The sequence below is a fragment of the Phyllostomus discolor genome, chromosome X, assembly GCF_004126475.2.
Source record: "Phyllostomus discolor isolate MPI-MPIP mPhyDis1 chromosome X, mPhyDis1.pri.v3, whole genome shotgun sequence".
In the NCBI taxonomy this organism is placed as follows: domain Eukaryota; kingdom Metazoa; phylum Chordata; class Mammalia; order Chiroptera; family Phyllostomidae; genus Phyllostomus; species Phyllostomus discolor.
In genome coordinates, this window is record NC_050198.1 from 37,603,089 (window position 1) to 37,626,692 (window position 23,604).

The 23,604-nt window shown below is 36.5% G+C and overlaps 1 protein-coding gene across 1 annotated transcript in view; it reads right to left on the minus strand.

The window, feature by feature from the left end:
• Window positions 1-5,231: 5,231 nt before the first annotated feature.
• The window catches only part of LOC118498388 (phosphatidylinositol-binding clathrin assembly protein-like), a 53,803-nt gene continuing 35,430 nt past the window's right edge, over window positions 5,232-23,604 (minus strand). The window contains exons 13-16 of the mRNA XM_036016342.1: window positions 22,765-22,861; window positions 19,834-19,890; window positions 6,906-7,012; window positions 5,232-5,790 (exon numbers count right to left, since the gene is read on the minus strand). Of these exons, the coding sequence (XP_035872235.1) occupies window positions 5,712-5,790; window positions 6,906-7,012; window positions 19,834-19,890; window positions 22,765-22,861 (340 nt within the window). The 3' untranslated portion in view covers window positions 5,232-5,711. The remainder of the gene's footprint in view (window positions 5,791-6,905; window positions 7,013-19,833; window positions 19,891-22,764; window positions 22,862-23,604) is intronic.

Consider the following 23,604-nt stretch of genomic DNA (forward strand, 5'->3'; position numbering starts at 1 on the left):
TGAGAGCTCCTCCCATAAGCCCTAGTTCTTCCTGTATATCCCCCAGACTGATTATGTTAGTTGTGAGGTGCTATCTCATTGAGGTTTTATTTTATATTTTTATTTATGCATTCATTGCTTGATTCTTATATGTGCCCTGACCAGGGATCAAAACTCACAACCTTGATGTATTGGAAAAACACTCTAACCAACTGAGCTTCTGGACCAGGGCTTCATGTAGTTTTCATTTGCATCTTTCTGATGATTAGTGATGTTGAGCATTTTTTATATGTCTATGGGCCATCTGTATGACCTCCATGGAGAAGTGTCTGTTCAGGTCCTTTGCCCATTTTTTAATTGGATTATCTTCCTGGTGTTGAATCAAACCCTTATCAGATGTGCCACTGGCAAATATGTTCTCCCATACATTGGGTTTGCTTTTATTTGATGATGGTTTCTTTAGCTATGCAGAAGCTTTTCCATTTGATGTAATCCTATTTGTTTATTTTTTGTTTCCCTTGTCCTAGGAGATATATTGGCAAAAATATTGCTACATGAGATAGCTGAAATTTTATTGCTTATGTTTTCTTTTTTAAATGTTTACTTTAAAGATTTTATTGACTTATTCTTAGAGAGAGGGGAAGGGAGGCAGAAAGAAAGGGAGAGAAACACCAATGTGAGAGAATCATCGATCAGTTGCCTCTCAAACATGCCTCGACCAGGGACTGACCCACAACCCAAGCATATGCCCTGACTGGGAATTGAACCTGTGACCTTTCACGGGACAATGTCCAACCAAGCCACAATGGTCAGGGCTGCCTATGTTTTCTTCTATGATTTTTATGGTTTCACAACTTACATTTAAGTCTTTCACCCATTTTGAGTTTATTCTTGTGGGGTAAGTTGGTGGTCTGGTTTCATATTTTGCATGTACTAGTTCAATTTTCCTAACACCACTTATTGAAGTGACTGTTTTTACTGCATTGTGTGCTCTTGCCTCCTTTGTCAAATATTAATTGACTATAAATACATGGTCTATTTATGGGCTCTCTGTTTTATTCCACTGACCTATATGCCTGCTGTTATGCCAGTACCACAATCAGGTTGGTTGATTACAGTGGCCTTCTAGCATACATTGATGTCAGAATTGTGATCCTCCAACTTTGTTCTTCTTTCTCAAGATTGCTGAGGCTATACAGGGCCTTCTTTGGTTCTGTATAAATTTTTGAAATATTTGTTTTACATCTGTGAAACATGCCATTGGTGTTTTAATAGGAATTGTGTTGAATCTATAGATTGCTTTGGGTAGTATGGGCATCATAATGATGTTAATTCTTCTAATCCATGAACATGGTACATGCTTCCATTTACTTGTGTCTTTCTTTATTTTTTTTCTTCGGTGTCCTATAGTTTTCTGAGTACAGGTCTTTTACCTCCTTGGTTAAATGTATTCCTAGGTACCTTATTTTTGTTGTTGTTGTTGCTATAGTAAATGGGATTGTTTTCTTAGTTTCGCTTTCTGATAGTTCATTGTTGGTGTATAAAAATGCCATTGATTTTTTAAAAGATTTTATTTATTTATTTATTTTTAGATAGGGAAGGGAGAGAGAAAGAGAGAGAGAGAAACATCAATGTGCAGTTGCTGGGGGTCATGGCCTGCAACCCAGGCATGTACCCTGACTGGGAATTGAACCTGTGACAGTTTGGTTCGCAGCCCATGCTCAATCCACTGAGCTATGCCAGCCAGGGAAAAATGCCATTGATTTTTGAGTATTGACTTTGTATCCTGCAACTTTGCTAAATTCATTTATTAGGTCTAGTAGATTTTTGGTGGAGTCTATAGGGTTTTGTAAGTGCCCATTAGTAGATGAGTGGATAAAAAAAAAACTGTGATATATCTACAATGCAGCTATAAAAAAGAAGGAATTCTTTCCTTTTGCCACAGCATGAATGGACCAGGAGACTATTATGCTACTGACTTAAGCCAGTCAGTGAAAGACAAATACCGCATGATATCACTTATATTTGTAATCTAATTAACAAAATAAACTAATGAGCAAAATAAAATCAGAGGCATAGAAACATAGAACAGACTGACAGCTGTCAGTAGGGAGGGTGGAAGGGGCCTAGATGAAACAAGGTGAAGGGATTAGCCAAAGAACATACATGCATGACCCATGGACACAAACAACAGTGTGGGGATTGCCTGAGGGAGTGGGAAGGCTAGGTAGAGGGAGGCAAAGGGGGTAAAATTGGGACAGCTGTAATAACATAAACAATGAAATATAATTTAAAAATAAAGTTCCAGTCTGCCCTGGCTGGTGTGGCTCAGTGGATTGAGCACTGGCCTGAGAAACAAAGGGTCGTTGATTCGATTCCCAGTCAGGATACATGCCAGTGTTGTGGGCCAGGTCTCCAGTAAGGGACATGTGATAGGCAACCACACATTGATGTTTCCCTCCTTCTCTTTCTCCTTCCCTTTTCCTCTGTCTAAAAATAAATAAATAAAATGTTTAAAAAGAATAAAACATAAAGTTCCAGTCGGTCTTTATCAGCAGTTATATAATGAAATATACTAGTAACCATTAAAAACTCTAAATCAATGGAGAGAAATTAGAAATGCCAGAATAAATAAATGGATATACCATGTTCATGATTTGGAAGTGCTGATATTTTAAAGATATCTATGTCTGTTTTCTCCAAACTTAACTGTAGATTCGATGTAGTACCAATCAGGTTTCTAGAGGCCTGTTTTTCCATAGAAATTGATCAGCTGGTTGTAATATTTTCATGGAATTCAAAGACAACTTGAATACCTAAAATAATCTTGAAAAATATAAATAAACCTGGGAGACTAATACCACCTGATTTTAAGACCTACAGAAAACTGTGGTAATCAAGACAGTATGTTATTAGACTAAAGAGAGAAGTTTGGATCAATGGAACAAAACAAAATAAAAAGTAGACCAATAAATAAATATATATATATATATATATATATATATATATATATATATAGTCAATTGGTGTGTGTGTGTGTGTGTGTGTGTGTGTGTGTGTGTGTCTAGGAGGGAAACAAATCTTTTCTTAAAATTTTAACTTGCGAATTAATGCCATATGTGGGAATTCTGATTTAATGAGATCAAAGTCACATATATAATAATGATATGACTCCTCACAAAAAAGACCCTGTAACCACACATACTGACTAGTTATTGTTTTTGCAGCTGCTTTTAAAAAATCCTCTCATTATTTATATTCATGTTATTTGTTATCTCCACATGCAATTTTTATTATTCAGCCATCCCAGACATCCCTCAATTCACTGATGTCTTCTTAAAATTTTGATTTTAATTATAGTTGATAAACAATATTAGTTTCATGTGTACCACTATGATTCAACATTTATATATCTTACAAAGTGGTCACCATAATAAAATAAGTCTAGTAATCATCTGTCACTATACACAGTTATTACTGACAATATTTCTTATGTTATACATCACATCCCCATGTTGTCCGTTGATTTTTGAGAAATGCACCAAGGTAACCGATGGAGAAAGAAATTTGTTTTTCACAAGGTTGCAGGAACAACTAAATAACTATATGGAAAAGTAAATCACTACTCTTACTTGTCATGAAACATAAAGATGCTGCGTAGTATTCCATTGTGTAAATGTACCATAGTTTTTTGATCCATTCACTTACTGATGGGCACTTAGGCTGCTTCCAGCACTTGGCTGTTGTAAATTGTGCTGCTATGAACAATGGAGTGCATAGGTTCCTTTGTATTGATGTTTCAGGGTATACTGGTGTTTAGGGCATAATGTGAAATAAGCCAGACCATGAAAGACAAATACCATATGATCTCACCTTTAAGTGGAACCTAATCAACAAAACAAATAAGCAAGCAAAATATAATCGGAGACACTGAAATTAAGAATAAAGTGACAGTAACCAGAGGGGAGGTGGGAGGGAATAAAGGGGTCAAAGGGGGAGGGGTTTTCAGGAACATGTATAAAGGACACATGGACAACACCAAAGAAGGGTAGGACTGAGAGTGGGAGGTGGGAATGGCTGGGGTGGGGGTGACTAGTGAGGGGAAAATGGAGACAACTGTACCTGAACAACAATAAAAAAAAACATAAAAATGTATTTTTTAAAATCTTTTTTTTACATTGACGTGTGGTTGCCTTTCATGTGCCCTCTACTGGGGACCCAGTCTGCAACCCAGGCATGTGCTCTGACTGAGAACTGAACTATTGAGCCTTTGGTTCACAGGCTGGTGTTCAATCCACTGAGCCACACCAGCCAGGGCTAAAAATGTATTTTATATGGATCATAGATCTAAACGTAAAAGTTAAAACTACAGAGTTTCTAGAAAAGAAATGAAGAATATCTTTATGATGTTGGGAAAAACAAATACTTCTGAAGACATAAAAAGAATTAATTATAAAAAACTTGATCGATTGGACTTCAAAATTACAAAATATATGCTCATTGAATGATACCATTAACAAAATGAAAAGGCAAGTCACAGACTAGGAGGAATTATTTCCATAATATATTCAATAGAATTAATATTCAGAATATATAAAAACTATGAATCAATAATCAAAAACAAAGAAAAATCATTAAGATGGACAAAATAGTCCAACACTTCAAAAAAGATATTGAAATGGCCAATAAGTATGTGAAAAGTTGTTTAGTCATCATGGAAATGTAAATTAAACCACATGTTATATTACTAGAAAGCCACTAGAATGTCTAAAATTTACAATATTAACAGCAGTAAATTAATATTTATTATTATTATTTTTTATTCTGACGAGAACTTTCAGCACCTAGAATTTTCATATATTGCTGGTGGGATAAAGTGGTATAGTTTTTGAACATTTTTTTGGCAGTTTTTGTTTTAATTTTTTAAATCTTCAACCAAGGATATATTTATTGATTTTAGAGAAAGAGACAGAGAAAGTGAGAAAGAAATATCAATCAATTGCTTCCCATACATGCCCCAGCTGGGGATTGAACCTGCAACCTAGATGGGTGCCCTGACCGGGGAAAGAACTGCAACATTTTGGTGTATGAGATGATGCTCCAACCGAGCCACCTACCTAGTCAGGTCTTGGCAGTTTTAATTTTAGACAAACATCTACTATATGACACAGCCATTCTACTATTTACCCAAGATATATATCCACAATTGTCCACAAGAAGACTCATGCAAGAATGTTTATAGAGCTTGTATGTGTATATCAACTTGAAATTTATTTTTAAAATAATGTGTATGAAGAAATATATTTTCACATAAACAAAAATAATGTATCACCAACACAACAAAAGTAAATAAACTTCTAAAAGATTTAGTTCAGGGAGAGGGAAATGATTCCAATGCAAAAAAGGCTGGTAAACAAACATTTTCTAAACACATAGCTAAATCTAAACAAAAAGTTTCTATAAATAATAATACTTTTAATTTCACAGGTCTAAAATATTTCACCACAATAGCATACAAATTAGTTAGAAATGCCCTTGTAATTTACAAGTATTTCTAAGGTCTTGGTGTTCCTTAAGAGGAAAGCTTTAAGGTATTAACTTTGGTTTTTGATAGTTTTTAAGGATAACTAATAAAACAAAAGAAATACGGTGTATCACCTCCAAAACATGAAATTGAAGAATCTCAAGAGTATTCAGTGTTTATGTTACTTGGAAGATGTAGATGATTTAGTTCAGGCTGTAGAGAGGTCATTGCTTTTTTTACGTCTAAATTCAAATATTTTTTCTTCAATACTTCCACATAGATTGTCCCTGCATGAAAGGTATACATGTAAATCTTGCATCATTTCTCCATATTTTTCCCCACAGTTACAAAATAAATCATAAATATTACATACAAAACTCTGGCCAATTTGCTCATTAGGAGATCAGGCCTCCTAAAACAAACATTTAGGAACCAGGGGGCCCAATACATTGGCTGAAGACTGAAGGAGAAAATCTTTTAAAGACTTCTAGAAAATGCCCTGACTGGTATGGCTTAGTTGGTTGCATATCATCCTGAAGAGCAAAAGGTGGCCGGTTCAATTCCCAGTCAGGGCGCATGCCTGGGTTGCAGGCCCAGTCCCCAGCTGGGGGAGTTTGAGAAGCAACCAATCAATGTTTCTTTCACAGAGTGATGTCCCTCTCCCTCTTCCTCCCTTCCTTCCCCTCTCTCTAGAAATAAATAAATAAAATATTTTTAAAAAAAAGGCTTCTAGAAAACAGCACTCTGAATCAATAAACATTTTGATCATGATAATCTCCCATATGCTTCAGCTGTTCTCATCCATGTTACCACTGCCTTCTTCCATTTATATGCTCAATGTACTTTCTCTGTAATGCCAAACTTCTTTCATCTATACATTCACTAATTGAGATTCTCCTTATCATTTGATACTCATTGCATACCAAAACCTTCCATCCCTGAATTAATCATTCCCTCCTTTGACTTTTCATGGTTCTTTGTGATTTCCTATCTGTTTATATGTCTGGAATATCCTTTCCTTACCCCACTGACTGGCTATGTATTTTAAATCTTAGTATTCAATTTAGGTATCACTTCTTTGGGAAGTTGCCTTGAAACCTCCAGGCTGAGTTACTCACCTCATGAGCACTGATCACAGTTGGGTTTGTTAAATGAATGAATAAAAGAATTGCTGAGTAGCTACCAGGACCCAGTTGACATTTAGGGACACAAGTTTATAGAGGACCAGGTCTGCACAGATCTGTGTCTTTCTATGATGAAAGTGTTAGAACTAGTTTTCCTTCTATGAGACACCAACAGTGCAAAAAAGATGTATATATTGTAAAAACTCAGTTCTAACACTGGTCCTGCCTCCAGTGACTGCACATTTATACCAAGGCCCTAAGGAACAATTCAAACATACCTTATTTCTGGTTGATAAAGTGGAAATATTCTGGGCCCTAAGCCTGGTTGGTTATAAATCACGGATTGAGGTTTCACTGAGAAAGGGGATCCTACTGAAACTGGAACCTATGAATTTGAATGGAAATGAAAACAAAAAGTCAAAAAGTGAAAAGATTTTTTTTGTTGCTTATTCTATTACAACCGTCCCAATTCTTTCCCTTTTGTCCCACTTTACCCAGCCCACCCCCCTCTCCACAGTCAATCCCTTCTCCATTGTCCATGTCCACGGATCATTCATATCTGTTCTTTGCTAGTGCCTTACCCTTCCTTCCACCATTCTCCCCTCTCCCACCCTCCTCCTACAGCTGTCAGTCTGTTCCATGTTTCCATGACTCTGGTTCTATTTCTCTCATTAGTTTATTTTATTTATTAGATTCCAGTTATAAGTGAGGTCATATGGTATTTGTCTTTTACCAACTAGCTTATTTCACTCAGCATAATACTCTCCAGTTCCATCCATGTTGTTGCAAAGGGTAGTAGTTCCTTCTTTCTTTCTGCTGCATAGTATTCCATGGTGTAAATGTACCACAGCTGTTTGATCCACTCATTTACTGATGGGCACTTAGGTTGTTTCCAGCACTTGGCTATTTTAAATAGCACTGCTATAAACTAGGGGTGCATAGTGCTTCTGCATTGGTGATGCAGGATTCTTAGGATATATTCCCAGCAGTGGAATGGCTGAGTAAAAAGGTAGTTCCATTTTTAGTTTCTGAGGAAATTCCATACTACTTTCCACAGTGGCTGCACCAGTCTGCATTCCCACCAAAAGTGTACTAGGGTGCCCCTTTCCCCACATCCTCACCAGCAATTGTTCGATTTATTAATGATGACCTTACATCTGTTAGAATGGCTATCATTAAGAAAATTAAAAAGTGAAATCTTAATTAGTATTTAATTTCTCTCTTAACACAATAGTACCAAGAGGACAAGAAGCTCCTTTAGAGTAACCACTACATTTGATGAATGTCAACTGAAAGGAATGTTGAGTGCCAAATACAAAAAAAAAAGAGAGAGAAAAATAGATCTCTGAAGTAGTTGCTACTGATAATGAGTGAAGTGAGAAGACCTAAAGAATAGTTCTTGAAAAGCAGAGAGTTAATGAGAAATAGAACTTCTACATATAAAGACCCATAATTCTCATTGGAAAGGGAAGGGAAGGCTATAGGTAGACAAGGAACATGTTAAATATATAATGGTGTGTATGTATCTTTGATAAAATATTTTAGTAAAAGTATGTGAGTTCATATGAACATTTAAAGTTAAATGTGAAGGATGTATAGGAATTGTCCTGGTGAAAGGAGTGAGGGGAAGGTAGGCACACAAGGTGAAGGGGGTGCATGAAGCTTGACTGAGGTATAATTGACAAATAAAACTGTATATGTTTAAGATGTGCAATGCCAATATGGAGATTCCTCAATAAATTAAAATGCAACTGTTTATAACCCAGCAATTCTACATCTAGGTATACAGGTGTGGGCAAATGTAGGTTTACAGTTGTGAGTGAGCAAAATAACAAATACTACAAATAATATAATAATAAATAAATAATACAAGAATAAACTCTGTGTTTCATGTACTCACAACTATAAACCTACTTTTGCCAACCTCTGTATACCCATAAAACCCTAAAACACTAATTTGAAAGAATACATGCACCCCTATGTTCACCACAGCATTATTTACAATCACCAAACTATGGAAACAACCCAAGTGTCCATCAATTGATGAGTGGATAAAAAAGCTGTGGTACACATATGCAATGGAATGTTACTTGGCCTTTAAAAACAATGAAACCTTACTACTTGTGACAACATGGATGGACCTAAGGGGTATTATGCTAAGTGAAATAGTCAGAATAAGACAAGTATCATATGATTTCACTTATACATGGAATTTAAACAACAAAATAAATGAACAAACAAAGTACAAATGGACTCATAGATATAGAGAACAAGCTGATAGCTGCCAGAAAGGGGGGATTTAGGGACTAGGTGAAAAAGTTGAGGGGATTAAGAAGTATGCATTGGGAGTTACAAAACAGTCACAGGGATGCAAAGTACATCATAGGGAATATAGTCAACAATATTGTAATAACTATGTATGGTGGCAGACGGGCACTGGATATATTGGGGGGACCATTTTGTAAAGTATATGATTACCTACCATTATATGCTATACAACTGAAACTAATATAAAATAATACCGAATGTAAACTGTAACTAAAAAATAAAATTCTAAAAAATGTACAATATGATGATTTGATATACATGTATATATACAGATTTTAAAATGTACTCAAAAGATAAAAGGACATTTAATGCAAGACAAATATAAGGAGGTTGCACAGACCCATTAATATAAGACTCTGACCATCTCCTATCCTGTTTAAAACTCTTAAAATAGATCCTCATTGACTGTAGATAGTGTGTACACTCCTTGGTATGAGTAACCAAGCCTACTGCTTCTCTGTCTTTATCCACTGTTGAGGCAATGGATATAGACATGGTTATCTTGTATCTTATATCAATGGATAGAAGACAATGGTTATCATAAGTTGAGGCAATATGAAAAGTACTCATGGACAACTGGGTAAATTAGAATCTGTTCAAAGTGGCTCATGTCTAAAGGCTAATGATTAATGTGTTGACCTGCTGAGATATTTCTGGTGATAAGCTGCAGGACTATGTCCTTGGTCTTCTAGGTTATCTTTGTCCAAATTATCAATAAAAATGTAGAGGACATGTTCACTGAGCATGTGAATAACATATATTTGAAGGTATAATGACTACATTAAATAGAATCAGAAAACTTAATGTTCTTGACAGTCTAGAGATAAGGTGCCAACTGAGTAAAATGAAGTTTAACAAAAATAACTATTATGACTTGCACTTGGATCTTAAAAAGTACTATGGAGGTGTTTTATACCCCCATGGGGAAGAAGGGACAAAGACTAATATAATTTTAGTTAAATAGTAAGCTTAAGTTTTTTAATTTATTGGGGTAAAGTTGGTTAATAAAATCATATAGGTTTCACTTGGACAATTCTATGATACATGATCTGTATATTGCATTGTGTGCCCACCATCCGAAGTCAAATCATCATCTGACACCGTATATTTGTCCCTCTTCACCCTTTACCACCCCCCACCCCCTTCCCTCTGGTAAGCACCATGTTGTTGTGTCTATCAGTTTCATTTTTATATCCCACATATGAGTAAAATCATAAAGTTCTTGGCTTTTTCTGTCTGACTTATTTTGCTTAGCATAATATTCTCAAGGTCCATCCAAATTGTCACAAATGGAAGTATTTCATCTCTTCTGGTGGCGGAGTATTATTCCATTGTATATATGTGCCACATCTTTATCCAATCCTCTATCAAGGACAATTTGATTGTCTCCATGTCTTGGCCACCATGAATAATGCTACAATGAACATAGGGGTATATATATGTTTGCAAACAAGTGTTTTTTTGCATTTTTTTGAGCCGATACTCAGAAGACGGGTAGCCTGGTCAAATGGTAACTCAATTCTTAATTTTCTGAGGAACCTCCATACTGTTTTCCATAGTGGCTGTACCAATTTATAGTCCCACTAGCATTGAATAAGGGTTCCTTTTTCTCCACAACCCCTGCAATACTTGTTTTTAATTGTCTTGTTGATAATAGCCATTCTAACAGGTGTGAGATGATATCTCATTGTAGTTTTGATTTGCACTTCCCCAACAGCTAGTAAAGTGGAGCATTTTCTCATATATCTGTTGGCCATTTGTATGTCTCCTTGGGAGAAGCATCTGTTCAGGTCCTCTAATCACCTTTTAATTCGATTGTTTAGTGTTGAGCTCTATGAGTTCTTTACATATTTTGGATATTAACCCCTCACTGGAACTGCTGTATGCAAATATCATCTCCCATTTAGTTGGTGGCTTTCTTGTTGGTTTGGTTTTTGTCAATTTCTTTTGCCGTACACAAGCTTTTTAGTTTGACATAGTCCCATTCATTTGTTTTTGCCTTTACTTCACTTGCCTTTGGGGTCAAAGCAAGAACACTCATAGAATGTTCTCTAAGGCCAAGGTCCATAAGTTTAGTACCTATGTTTTCTTCTATGTAACTTACTGTTTCAGATCTTATACTTAGGTCTTCAGGCATTTTGAATTAATTTTTGTGTTGGGGACAAACTGTAATATACTTTCATTCTTTTACATGTGGCTTTCCAATTTTCCCAGTACCATTTATTGCAGAAGCTTTCTTTTCTCCATTGCATGATTTTGGCTCCTCTGTCAAAAATTATTTGCCTGTATATATGTGCATTTATTTATTTATGATAAAATATGTTCATTGACTTTAGAAACAGAAAGACAGACAGACAGAAACATCAGTGTGAGAGAGAAACATCAATTGGTTGCCTACCATGTGGGTCCCAACAAGGGACTGAAGCTGCAACCTAGGCATGTGACCTGACCAGGGATCAAACCCCTAACCTTTTGGTGTATGGAATGATGCTCCAACCAGCTAAGCCACACCAGCCTGGGCTAAACATGTACTTTTATTTCTGGGTTTTCAATTCTGTTCCATTGGTTTGTGTGTCTGTTTTTCTGCCAATACTACTCTGTTTTGGTTATCACAGCTCTGTAGTATAATTTGAAATCAGGCAATGTGATACCTCCAGCTTCATTCTTTTTTTTCCTCATATTTGCTTTGGTTATTCAGGATCTTCTGTGGTTCCATACAAATATGATGACTTTTTGTTCTATTTTTTTAATGATATTGGGATTTGATAGGGATTGCATTAAGTCTGTATATTGCTTTGGGTAAAATGGCCATTTTAATTCTGTTGATTCTTCCAACCCATAAACAAAGAATATCTTTCCATTTCATTTTGTCTTCTTCAATCTCCGTTAATAATGCTTTGTAGTTTTCAGTATATAGGTCCTTCACATCCTTTGTCAAGTTTATTCCTAGGTATTTTATTCTTGTGGTTGCAATTGCAAAAGAATTGCCTTTTCATTTTTTAATAAGATTTCATTGTTAGCATATAGGTATGCAGTGGATTTTTTGAAATTTATTTTGTATCCTGCAACTTTTCTGTATTTGTTTGCTGTTTAAAATAGTTTTATTCATGAAGTCTTTAGGGCTTTCTACATATAGAATCATGTCATCTGCAAAAAGTAATACTTTTACATCTTCATTCTCAATTTGGATGCCTTTTATTTCTTTCTCTTGCCTGAGATTGCTTTGACTAGGACTTCCAGAACTATGTTGTGTAAGAGTAGTGAGAGTGGGCATCCTTGTCTTGTTCCTGATTTTACAGGAAAAGCTTTCAGTTCTTCACCATTAAGTATGATATTAGCTGAGGGGTTGTCATATGTGGTCTTTATTATGCTGAGGTACACATTTGATTTAGTGTTTTAATCATAAGTGGATGCTATATCTTATCAAATGCTTTCTCTGCATCTAATGATAAAATCATATTATTTTTATCCTTTGTTTTGTTAGTGGTGTATTACATTGCTCAATTTGCATACATTGAACCATCTTTGTGGCCCTGGAATGAACCCCACTAGATCATAAAGTGTTATTTTTTAAATGTATTGTTGTTTGGTAGAATTCACTAATGAAGCCATCTGGTCCTGGACTTTTATTTTTGGAGAGGTTTTTTATGGTTGTTTCAATTTGTTTGTTTTACTCTTGTTCATCATGTACAGTTGTCTCCATTCCCCCCGCCACCACTCCACCCCACCCTTGATACTACCCCCCTTTGGCTCTGTCCATGTGTCCTTTGTACATGTTCCTGACAACACTTCCCCCTTCTCCACCCCCCATTATCCCCTCCCACCTTCCCTCTGGTTACTGTCAGTTTGTTCTTAATTTCAATATCTCTGGTTATATTTTGCTTGCTTGTTTGTTTTGTTGATTAGGTTCCACTTATAGGTGAGATCATAAGGTATTTGTTTTTTACCACTTGGCTTATTTCACTGAGCATAATGCTCTCCTCACTGTTGATCAGTCTATTTAGATTTTCCAGTTCTTCATGATTCAGTCTAGGAAGTTTATATAAGAGGGATAGGAACTTATCCCTCTCTTCTAGGTTATTGAATTTGGTGACACATAGTCTTTCATAGTATTCTAGCATAATCCTTTGTATACTGTGATGTCTGTGGTAACTTCTCTTTCATTTCTGATCTGTTTATATGAATCTTTTCTCTTCTTTCCTTAGCGAGTCTAACAAGGGATTTGTCAATTTAATTAAGTTTTTAAAGAACCAGCTCTTTGTTGTATTAATTTTTGTATGGCCTTTTTGTTCTTTATTTCATTCAATTCTGCTCTAATTTTTATTATTTGTTTTCTTCTGCTGACTTGGGTTGCTTTTGTTTTTCTTTTCCTAGTTCTTTAAGATGTGACATTAGGTTGTTTACTTAGTATTTCTTTTGTTTCTTGAGATAGGGCTGTAATGATATAAACTTCCCTCTTATCATAGCTACTGCTGCACCCCAGAAGTTTTGATATGTTGTCATATTGTCATTCTTATGTGTCTCTATATATCTTTTGATCTCACCATTCATTTATTTTTTGACCCAGTTATTTTTTAGTAGGAAGGTTTTTAATCTTCACATATTTGTGGGTTTCTTTCCTTCCTTTTTGCAGTTGATTTCTAATTTAAAAGTAAGCTTAAGTTTTAAGGTTAAGTTTTCCTGTGCTTCCTGCAAGAAATTTAGAAGCAGCTCCTAGCTATCTTCAGTGTACAGGGCTGCCACATCTGCAGGACAAAACAATGGGCTAGAGTAAGGTACCAGGACTTTTTGCCTTACAAACCAGTGCTGCTTAGGAATCATTAAAACTGCCCTTGTCTGGGGATGGAGATCTTGGTACACTTCCATGATGCTATCAGATATTGAATCCTGGAATAGCCCCCTGCAGTGGCTAGGCTAAGCACCTATTCCCTTCTGGGAACCTGGGTGTGTATACCTCCTTCAATCCACCTGGGTATATAGTTTTTTGTGCCTGAAGAGTGGGATACTGCTTTTGTAGTCCTGCTAATCCAGGGGCTTAATTTCTATTTGGTTCCTGACAGCTCCACTCCCTAGGAAATTGGCTCTATTTCATTCACTTGTTTGGAAATAATCCATGATATAACCTGACTTTTTATGTGGCCCTTCAGTTTTTACTTTGCAATTCACACATTTTCCCTCAAGCTCTTTTATACTAACAATAGATGCCTTTTGATTACTGATCACTGACTTGGAATCTACCACTATCCTTTTTGGGATCTGGACCCATCATGACTGCCCATATTTTCTTGTGGAATATCGCAGCTCTTATATTCTGAATATCTCTGCTCCCCTATATTCCTATTCAGTCTACATTTTCCAATATTACATCCACATTTACTTCTAGCATACATGCACAACTAGCATTATATAATACTCTAATACTCTGATGGCTGTTAACTGATGAATATAATGATCACAGAAGTTATACAGAGTCTAAGAAGAAGACTGAAAGGAGATGTGAGGAAGGAATAAAACTAGAGAGTATGGTGCTTCTAAAAAAAGGGGGGAAAGTGTTTCAAGAAGCATTCTTGTTCCCTTACTGACCATTCCTTTTCTACCTCCATTGCAAGTTCTTCTTCATCTTCATTCCCAGTAATGACAGCTCATCCCAGGACTCACTCCTTGGATGTGTGAACCAGTCTAAATTTACCCTCAGTGGTCCCATCTACTCTCTAATGACACTCTTCAAAGCTTTTGTGCTAATCACTCCCTCTCCCTGAAATAATCTTCCACATAGCCTCTTCCCTCTCCTCTTTGAATTTCTGTTCAAGACTGAGTCTCATTCTCAATAAAGTTCACTGAATAGCCTATTTAAAATAGAAACCTACCCCAATACTCATAATGCTTCTTCCCTGCTTTAATTTTCTTTATTGTTTGTGCCGCCACCACCACCATTAGAATGTGTGTCCACAAGTACATGGATTTTTGTTTCTTTTAATTATTGCTATATTCCCAGCTGCTAAGATAGTACCCAAAACACAGTTGATGCTTAATGAATATCTGCTAGCTGAGTGATAAGAGAGAAGAGCTGAGTAAGAAAAGGGCAGAGAACTATTAGGTTTTGTCACGTGAAGTAAGTCGAAAAGTGAACCAGGAAAAAAATATCTAAATGTCCATTAATAGAGTCATTGGTTATTTCTGTCTTCTTTCAAGAAGTATTTACTGAGCAGCCTCTATGTCCTAAGTACTGTTCTAGGTATTCTGTATGCAGTAATGAATAAGACAAAGTCCCTGTACTTAAGGAGCTGATATTTAAGTCAGGGGAGACAGATGATAAACAAACAAATATATATATCAGGTGTTCCTAAGTCCTATGAAGAAAACTAATGCTGGGTGAGGGAGGTAGAAGTACATGGTAATAGTAGGATGCTATTTATAAAGGGTAGAATCTGACCAAAAGAAAGACTCTTTTGGTCAGATTCCTGAGGAAGTATGGTAGTAAGCAAGATGGGTACAAAAAAAAAAAAAAAAGAATGCTGCAAGCACAGTATAGAGAACCATTCTGAGTGGCATGGGGAATGTAGCCCAGCCCCTGATTTGGAAAACCAACAGGGAGCAAGGTCGGAACACAGGACCCACACCCACAGATAGGCTCTCCCATGGGGAATCAGGCCTGCATTGTACCTAGGCTGCTATGAGACTTGCTCTTGCTAAAACTCCCTCACCCTGGATTGAGGCAGCAAATGTTTACTGCATATCTCTAAACTAACTTCCTAAAGTCTATGTTAAACCTCCCAAGTATGGAGTGTAACCAGTTCAACCACTTTTCCCCTTGATCTGCAACATCCTTCCCTTTGAAGTAATTAGCAACATTCTTTCCTTTGTTATCTATAAAAAGTAATCACCTACAGTGAACCTGTGCATAGTAAATGAGGACCATCCTCGATATAATGTACCCAGAAAAGCTTATTAATAAAAGCCTGTCCAGGCAGGGGTTGGGGACCTCTCTCTCATTTAGAGAGCAGCCATGACATCCCTTTTCTCCACAGGACTTCTGTAGTCCGTGTGAATTTGTTCATCACAGCCACAACCCATGGACCCCGCAGGCCAGAGTCCACATCAGCATAGGGCACAGTAAGTACAAAGGCCTGAGGTTAGGGTGCCTGGTATGCTCAAAAAAACATCAAAGAAGCCCTATGTGTAGAATGAACTACAAAAGGCAAGAGTGCCAGGAGATAAAGGCAGAAAGGTAGCATGGAGAATCTTGGCCTTTACTGAGAGAAACAGGGACAGGGGGCAAGTTGCAAGAGAGTGGCTTGATCTAACTTACATTGTTCATCAACCACTCTGGATGCAGTATGGAAAAGACTGTAAAGACAAGGGCAGAAGCAGGAGGCCAGGTAGGAGGCAACTGCAGTGATCCAGGTAAAAGACAATAGTGACTTAGAAAACTTGAAGAAGCATTCTTAAAATAAAGCCCGTAACATTTGCTCATCAATTGGATATGGAGCAAAAGAAAGAGAGGTGTCAAGGAAGGCTTCAAGGTTTTTGGACTGAGCAACTGGACCAACAGACTTGCCATCAGCTATAATTGGGAGGGCTGTAGGTAAAACAGCTTTGGAGAGATCAAGAGTTTAGTTTTGGACTTGTGAAGTTTGAGATGCCTATTACACACCCAAGTGAAGATGTCAATTAGTTAGGTATATAAATCTAGATAACAGGGACAAGCTCTAGGCTGGCGATACAATTTTGGGAGTCATCAGTACATAAATGTACCTTTAAAGCCATGATTTGGATGACATCACCAAGGGAGTGAGTGTCCATAGAGAAGGTGCTCAACAACTGATCCTGGGGTACTCCAATATTTAGTATTGGGAAAGATATTGAGAAGAAACAACCAGCTGAGACAATGATATCCTGGAAATTAAGTGAAACAAGCAATCCAAGGAGGAAGGAGTGGTCATTTGTATAAAATGCCACTGGTAAGACACAATGTGGGCTGAGGAATGACCACCCAATATGGTAATACAGAGGTCACTTGTGACTGAGTTAAGAACAAAAAGGATAGGCAGATCCTTACTGGAATAGGGTCAAGTGAGAATGAGACAAAAAGAAGTACTGACAGCATACAGAGAATTTTTTGAGAAATTTTTCAAAAATGGGGTAACATATACTACTAAATGGTACTACATTCATATGTGGAATAGCAATAAGCCATTATAATTAATATATATCAATCTAGGTAGATCTGAAAAACATTAGTACAGAACAATGCCAATTATAATCAACTTTTAAAAATCATGTAGAATAGTACTATTCATTTTTTCACAGTAAAAGTATGTAACATTTATCATAGTCATCGTCTCTGAAGAAGTGGAGGATGACTGGGACTAGGAGTCTGCCAAGAAGACTTTGATTTTATTTGTAAAATTTCATTTCAAATGAACTGAAAAAATTATGCTAGAAAGTTAACATTTAGGCTTCCGGCCAAGATGGAGGCGTAGGTAGATATATGCTTTGCTTCCTTGTACAACCAAAAGAAGGCCAACAGCCAATTTAAAAATGAAAAAGAATCAGAACTGCCAGAAAATTGAACTATATGGAAGTCCAACAACCAAGGAGTTAAAGAATAAATAGTCATCTAAATTGGTAGGAGGGGAGGAGATGGGAAGCCGGGGTGGCAAGGACACACGACAAGGCAGCAGCTGGCAGACTGGGGCAGGTAAGACAGTGATGTCATGGCAGACTATGTGATCCAACATTCACGTGCAGATAAGCTGAGAGGAACAATGTAGGAGCAAGACAGATCACACAACCCAGGGGTCCAGCACAGGGAAACTAAAGTCTCAAAATCTCTGGCTATAAAAACCTGTGGGGTTGTGGCAGTGGGAGAAACTCCCAGTCTCACAGGAGAGCCCATTGGAGGGACCCAAGTGATCTTAGAACATACACAAGCCCACACACTACAGAATCAGCACCTGAAAGGGCACAATCCACTTGTGGGAAGTAAGGGAAGTGACTGAAAGTGGGACAAGAGCCAAGCAAGTGGCATTGTTCCCTTTCAGACCCATCCCCCACATACAGCACCACAATGTAGAGAAGTGGGTTGCCCTACCACTTCTGGGAAGAACAAGATATTGAAAACTTATTTGAAAAAATAGTGAAGGAAAAGTTCTCCAGTCTTGTGAAGGAAATAAATATGAAAGTCCAGGAAGTTCAGAGAATCGCAAACAAGTTGGACCCAAGGAGAAACACACCAAGACACGTCATAATTAAATTCTCCAAGGTTAAAGATGAGGAGGGAATCTTAAAAGCAGCAAGAGAAAAGGAGATAGTTACCTACAAAGGAGTTTCCATGAGACTATCAGCTGACTTCCCAAAAGAAACCTTACAGGCAAGAAGGGGCTGGAAAGAAGTATTTGAAGTCATGAAAGGCAAGAACCTATTCCAAGATTATTCTATCCAGCAAAGCTATCATTTAGAATGGAAGGGCAGATAAGGTGCTTCTAAGGTAAGGTCAGGTTGAAGGAGTTCATCATCACCAAGCCCTTATTATATGAAATGTTAATGGGACTTATGTGAGAAAAAGAAGAAGTCCAAAAATATGGATAGTAAAATGACAACAAACTCACAACTATCAACAACCTAACCTAAAAACAAAAAGAAACTAAGCAAACAAGTAGAACAGAAAAAGAATCACAGAAATGGAGATCACATGGAGGGTTATCAGCAGGGAAGAAGAGAGAGGAGAATGGGAGAAAATGGTACATGGAATAAGAAGCATAAATGGTAGATACAAAATAGACAGGGGAAGGTTGAGAGCAGTATAGGAAATAGGGAAGCAAGAGAACTTGTATGTATGACCCATGGACATAAACTAAAGGGGGAGAATGCTAGAAGGAGGGGGTGCAAGGCAGAGTGGAATAAAGGGAAAAAGAAAATGGGACAACTGTAATAGCATAATCAATAAAATATATTCTAAAAAGCTAACATTTAGTAATTCAGAATGTTGAAGCATGGATGTTTGTTATCCTTTCTACTTTCCTGTATTTTTTACATTTTCCAAAATTGACACCAACAACAAAAACATGAGTTGAGTGAACTGATGGTGAGATTTATGTACTGAATGACTTCAAAGTTTTCATTACCTGTACTACATTACATGAAATTTATGCAATGTACCAAAGCTATAAAAAGGAGAACTGGTGGCTGCAAACAACTTTTGAGTATGTAAGGGAAAATTTTAAATGATGAAAACATTTCCAAACATTAAGAACAGAAATGAGACTAAAATGAATTAGATAAATTTGGATAAAAAACCTGGAATCAGAAAAGTTTCAGATATTCCACCTGTATTAATAGTTTCTCCCATTGGAAAGTCTTGCATAGTAAGAAAAATTCATCCTTATTAAGTTCCACTTAGTTTTGTACCTGCTTGATGCAGAGTGGAAGTGATCCCTAACAGAGTGGAAGATGGCAAATAACACAAAACAAAATCAAACAACAACCAAACTTTGCAAAAGGGAAGAAAACCAGCAGCAAACAGTAGCTTGTAACTCTTGGTGTAAAGCAAGAATGTAAAGTAAGTTATATTTGAATCTCTATTGTGTGCATATTATTCCTATTTTGGATTATCTATTAATTCTGGAACAGCTTTCCTTAATCCACTTCTACACATCCCCTCTCTTCCCCATTACTCAGGTTCCCTTGTCTATTCCATTTAGCCATCTCACAGAGCCTTTGTGAGAAGAGGGCTATTTGTTTTTCCAGTGCAAGGAAAGGATATGGATAAATGACCTTCCATTTTAAATTATTTATTTCTCATTTTCTGTTAGTGCAAGCCATGGGAAGTTTCACCTCAGTCTCCCACTTTTGATATATTAAAAGGTTTTTTCTTACCATTCCGTACATAGGCACATGCTGTGAAGTCACTGGACAGGCCACTGGAAGTGGTACCTGGAAGCAAAGTGTCAGTTACTATATAGTACATTTTCTACTTATATTTAATAAGAAATATTATAAGATACAGAAAACATTCTGCTATATATTTAATATTGATAAAAATGTAGTGTGTAGTTTATAGCCAGGGCAGTGATTTTTCCCTGAGCATGAGAAATTTAGGAGTTTTAAGGACTTCTAATTACTAGTATGTTGTGTTGGAAACCATAGCACAGTTCAAAGGAGCTCAACTTCCCCAAGGAGTGGGATTTGCTTGGACAAAATTACACACCCAAGAGAAATATGGACTTTCAGATAAGAAAGAAAGGGTTATGATTCTTCTTTTTATACTGCATAAATAAAATAATAACATTAGTAAACAAAATGAAAGAAAACATTTCAACCATAATCTCACTACCTCCAACAAATAAAACTTTCTTTTTGAAAAAGATTTTATTTAGTTAGTTCTTTTTAGAGAGAGAAGAAGGGAGGGAGAGAAACATCAATGGGTGGTTGCCTCTCACAAGCCCCCTAGTGGGGACCTGTCCTGCAACCCAGGCATCTGCTCTGACTGGGAATAGAACCTGCAACCTCTTGGTTCGCAGGCCAGTGCTCAATCTGCTGAGCCACACCAGCCAGGGAAACTTAATTTTTCAACGTTCCCTTCCAGTCTTTGGTTATGACATCATGTGGATATATGAGATAATGTGAAAAATAAAGATAATTTGGCTTTCACCACAACAGATGAAAAGCAAAGTAATATACAGTATTAGTGCTATTGGGATAACGCCAAATTATGCCTGGCTTTGAACCGTAACTTAGTTTCCTTGCCTATAACAGTCACAAGTTTACTCCTTGTCTTACTCTCTTTGTGTACTGCCAGGTGATATGAGAGACAGCAGTGGGCTTTGACTGTAGATATACCCCAACGTGCTAGTAACTGGCCAGAAGAGACTTGAACAAAGAGGCAAAATACATCTTTGATATCAGTCTTTCTGATATTTTCCAAAGTATTCTTATACCCTGACTCCTCATTCTGCTATAAAAAGTTTTCTTCATGCTTGATATATATTATCTGAGCCAAACTGGTAACTATCTCATAAATAATTTGTATTCTTGCAACATGTGCCCTATTACCAGGCACTTGCTACTCAAATCTGATCCATGGACCAGAGGCATCAACATCAGCTGGTAGTTTGCCAGAAATGCAGGCTCTCAATCCCTGTCCTAGACATTAGCGAATTTCAACAAGACCCCCAGGTGAGTCATATGCACATTAAAGCTTGAAAATAAGAAAGTGTAGCAAGGATCTAGAAAAGTCTGTCAAGGAAGAAGTATTCCCCGCATTTTCACAATTCCACTAGAGCATCTTTGTTATTGTTAGGGAGAATGTGTATTCTCCTTGCTTTCCTATTTTCATACCCTCTGAGGGATGAGGAACTTTAATTTAATGGTCTATGTTTCATATTTTAGTGAGTGGGAATACTACGCACAAAACCTCCATCATCATCATCATCATCATCGGCACCATCACACTGCTGGCTAATATTTATCGAGCACTTACTGTGACCTAGACACTATTCTAAGCAGTTTACATGTATTGCTTCATTTAATGCTCACAATGACCCAATGGTCCACATCCTTTAAGTCCTTGGGGACAAATGTGTTTTGGAATTCACAATGTTGTATTTTAGAAAGATAACTAAAAATTACACATAGAACATATTAGTAACACCCCAGGGGAACTGAAATAGCACCCTCTAATCAAACACACTAATAATTCTGCAGCAAAATGCAAATCCAAAATTAATGTATGAATACTTACACCTAGTGAAATAATGACGATAGCCTCATTATAGTTTGGATAAAGTTTTTCAGCCAAAAGTTTGTTGAAAACTTCAAAAAAATCTAATTTTCCAGAGAATTTTGAATTTTACAATTGAATACAATTTATTGGAGACCCATATTTCAACCTTCAATCTATTAGCAATTCCTATCAATTCTATCTGTGTGTGTGTGTGTGTGTGTGTGTGTGTGTGTATTTATATAAAATCTATCTTTCAATCTACTGCCACTACTTTAGCATTCTAGACCAGGTCACTCTAGATATCTTGCTTCAACAACTTGAAAAGATTTCTAACTGACTTTCCTAATCCATATCTTATTTCCTTATTATCCATCTTTCACACTTCTCCTGGACTAATCTTTCAAAAATATAAAAGTGACTGCTTATAAGATAAAGCCCAAACTACTACACAAGTTTCTATAAGATTTGGTCTCTATTAAACACTCTAGCTTTATCTCTTGTTGCACCCATTATAAATTATGTTATTGCCACGTTAAACTACTTATAGCTCTCTGAATAGCCCATGAGCTGCCTGACTTTGCTCACACTGCTCCTTCTGCTTAGAATGCCCCATTTGCCAATCAGTGTTTTCAAGTCACCTCATCTCCTTTTGCCTCACGTTCAGCTCCTTTATGAAGTTAACCAACACACTCTCTACAGTATTTAACCTTAGCACTTATAATATTTAATGCCTCCATTTGATGGCATGTCTTTCTGCGATACAGCTACCGTATCTTTACCTCTCAGCACAATCCGTGGTGCCGAAGAAGTGCTCAATAAATGTAGAGCAAAAAAGTAGGAGTGAAGATTCCGTGATGGGGAGACAACTATAGACCTTATAGAAGCACTAAATTTGAATTTTCATTTTAATTTATGAAACAGCTTTACATGTCTACAACAAATGTTAGCACAATACATTAAATTGACTAAAAAGAAAACATTTCTTGCTCTGCCCTCTTCCTTTCTACAAATTTCTATACTATTATTCATATATGCCAAAAAAAGTAAAATAAAAAAGTAAGGTGATGATACATCACAAATTTTACCTTGTAGACAAAAGGCTCAATAGAAATGGGACTCAATGACCAGTTCATTCCATCAGTAATTTCCATCTCTGAAGACTGAGGAGACTTCACATCAAATCTAAAATGGGATTTATAAATCAGTCTATTTAGGAGAATGATGAATCTACCATTTAAACATCTAGTCAGGATACAGCCTTTGATACAATGTTTATGTTTATAAACAAGCAAGAGATAACAGGAAGGAATCACAAAACAAAGCCCAAAAGAAGCCACTGGCTATTTTCTATATAAAATTCAGTTATCATTACAAACTAAATGTCTCAGCTTAGGTTTGACAAATAATTCCAACTTTAAATTCCTCACTAAAAAAATTTTTGAAACTCTGCAGAAAGAATTCACTAGTAGCACTTTCCTATAAACAAACTGACTTGAGTGAATACATTTTATTCTAAACTATTTTAATAGTTTTAGAGAAAAAACTAGTTTTCTCCATGGTAGTGGGTCAAAAGATGTAAGTATAACTATCTGTATAACCTTGATTACATAACTTAACCTCTTTCCTTACTTGTAAAATGGGGATAAACAATGCTTTACTTATCTGCTCTATAGAATGAGTTATTAGAGTTATGAGAAAAATAATGTCATATAGGAAATATTTTGTGTAAATAAGAGAATATATAGAAAGAAACAGAAACAATCCCTATCAGGCATCTATTCTTACTAGGCTCTATTAGGTGTTTTCACAATCTTAAATATCATTTAATGTTCATAACCATCATTTGAAGTATTATAAATTCCCATTTTATGGATGATAAAACTGAGTCTCAGAGAAAACAAATATTTTGCTTAAGGTCCTACAGT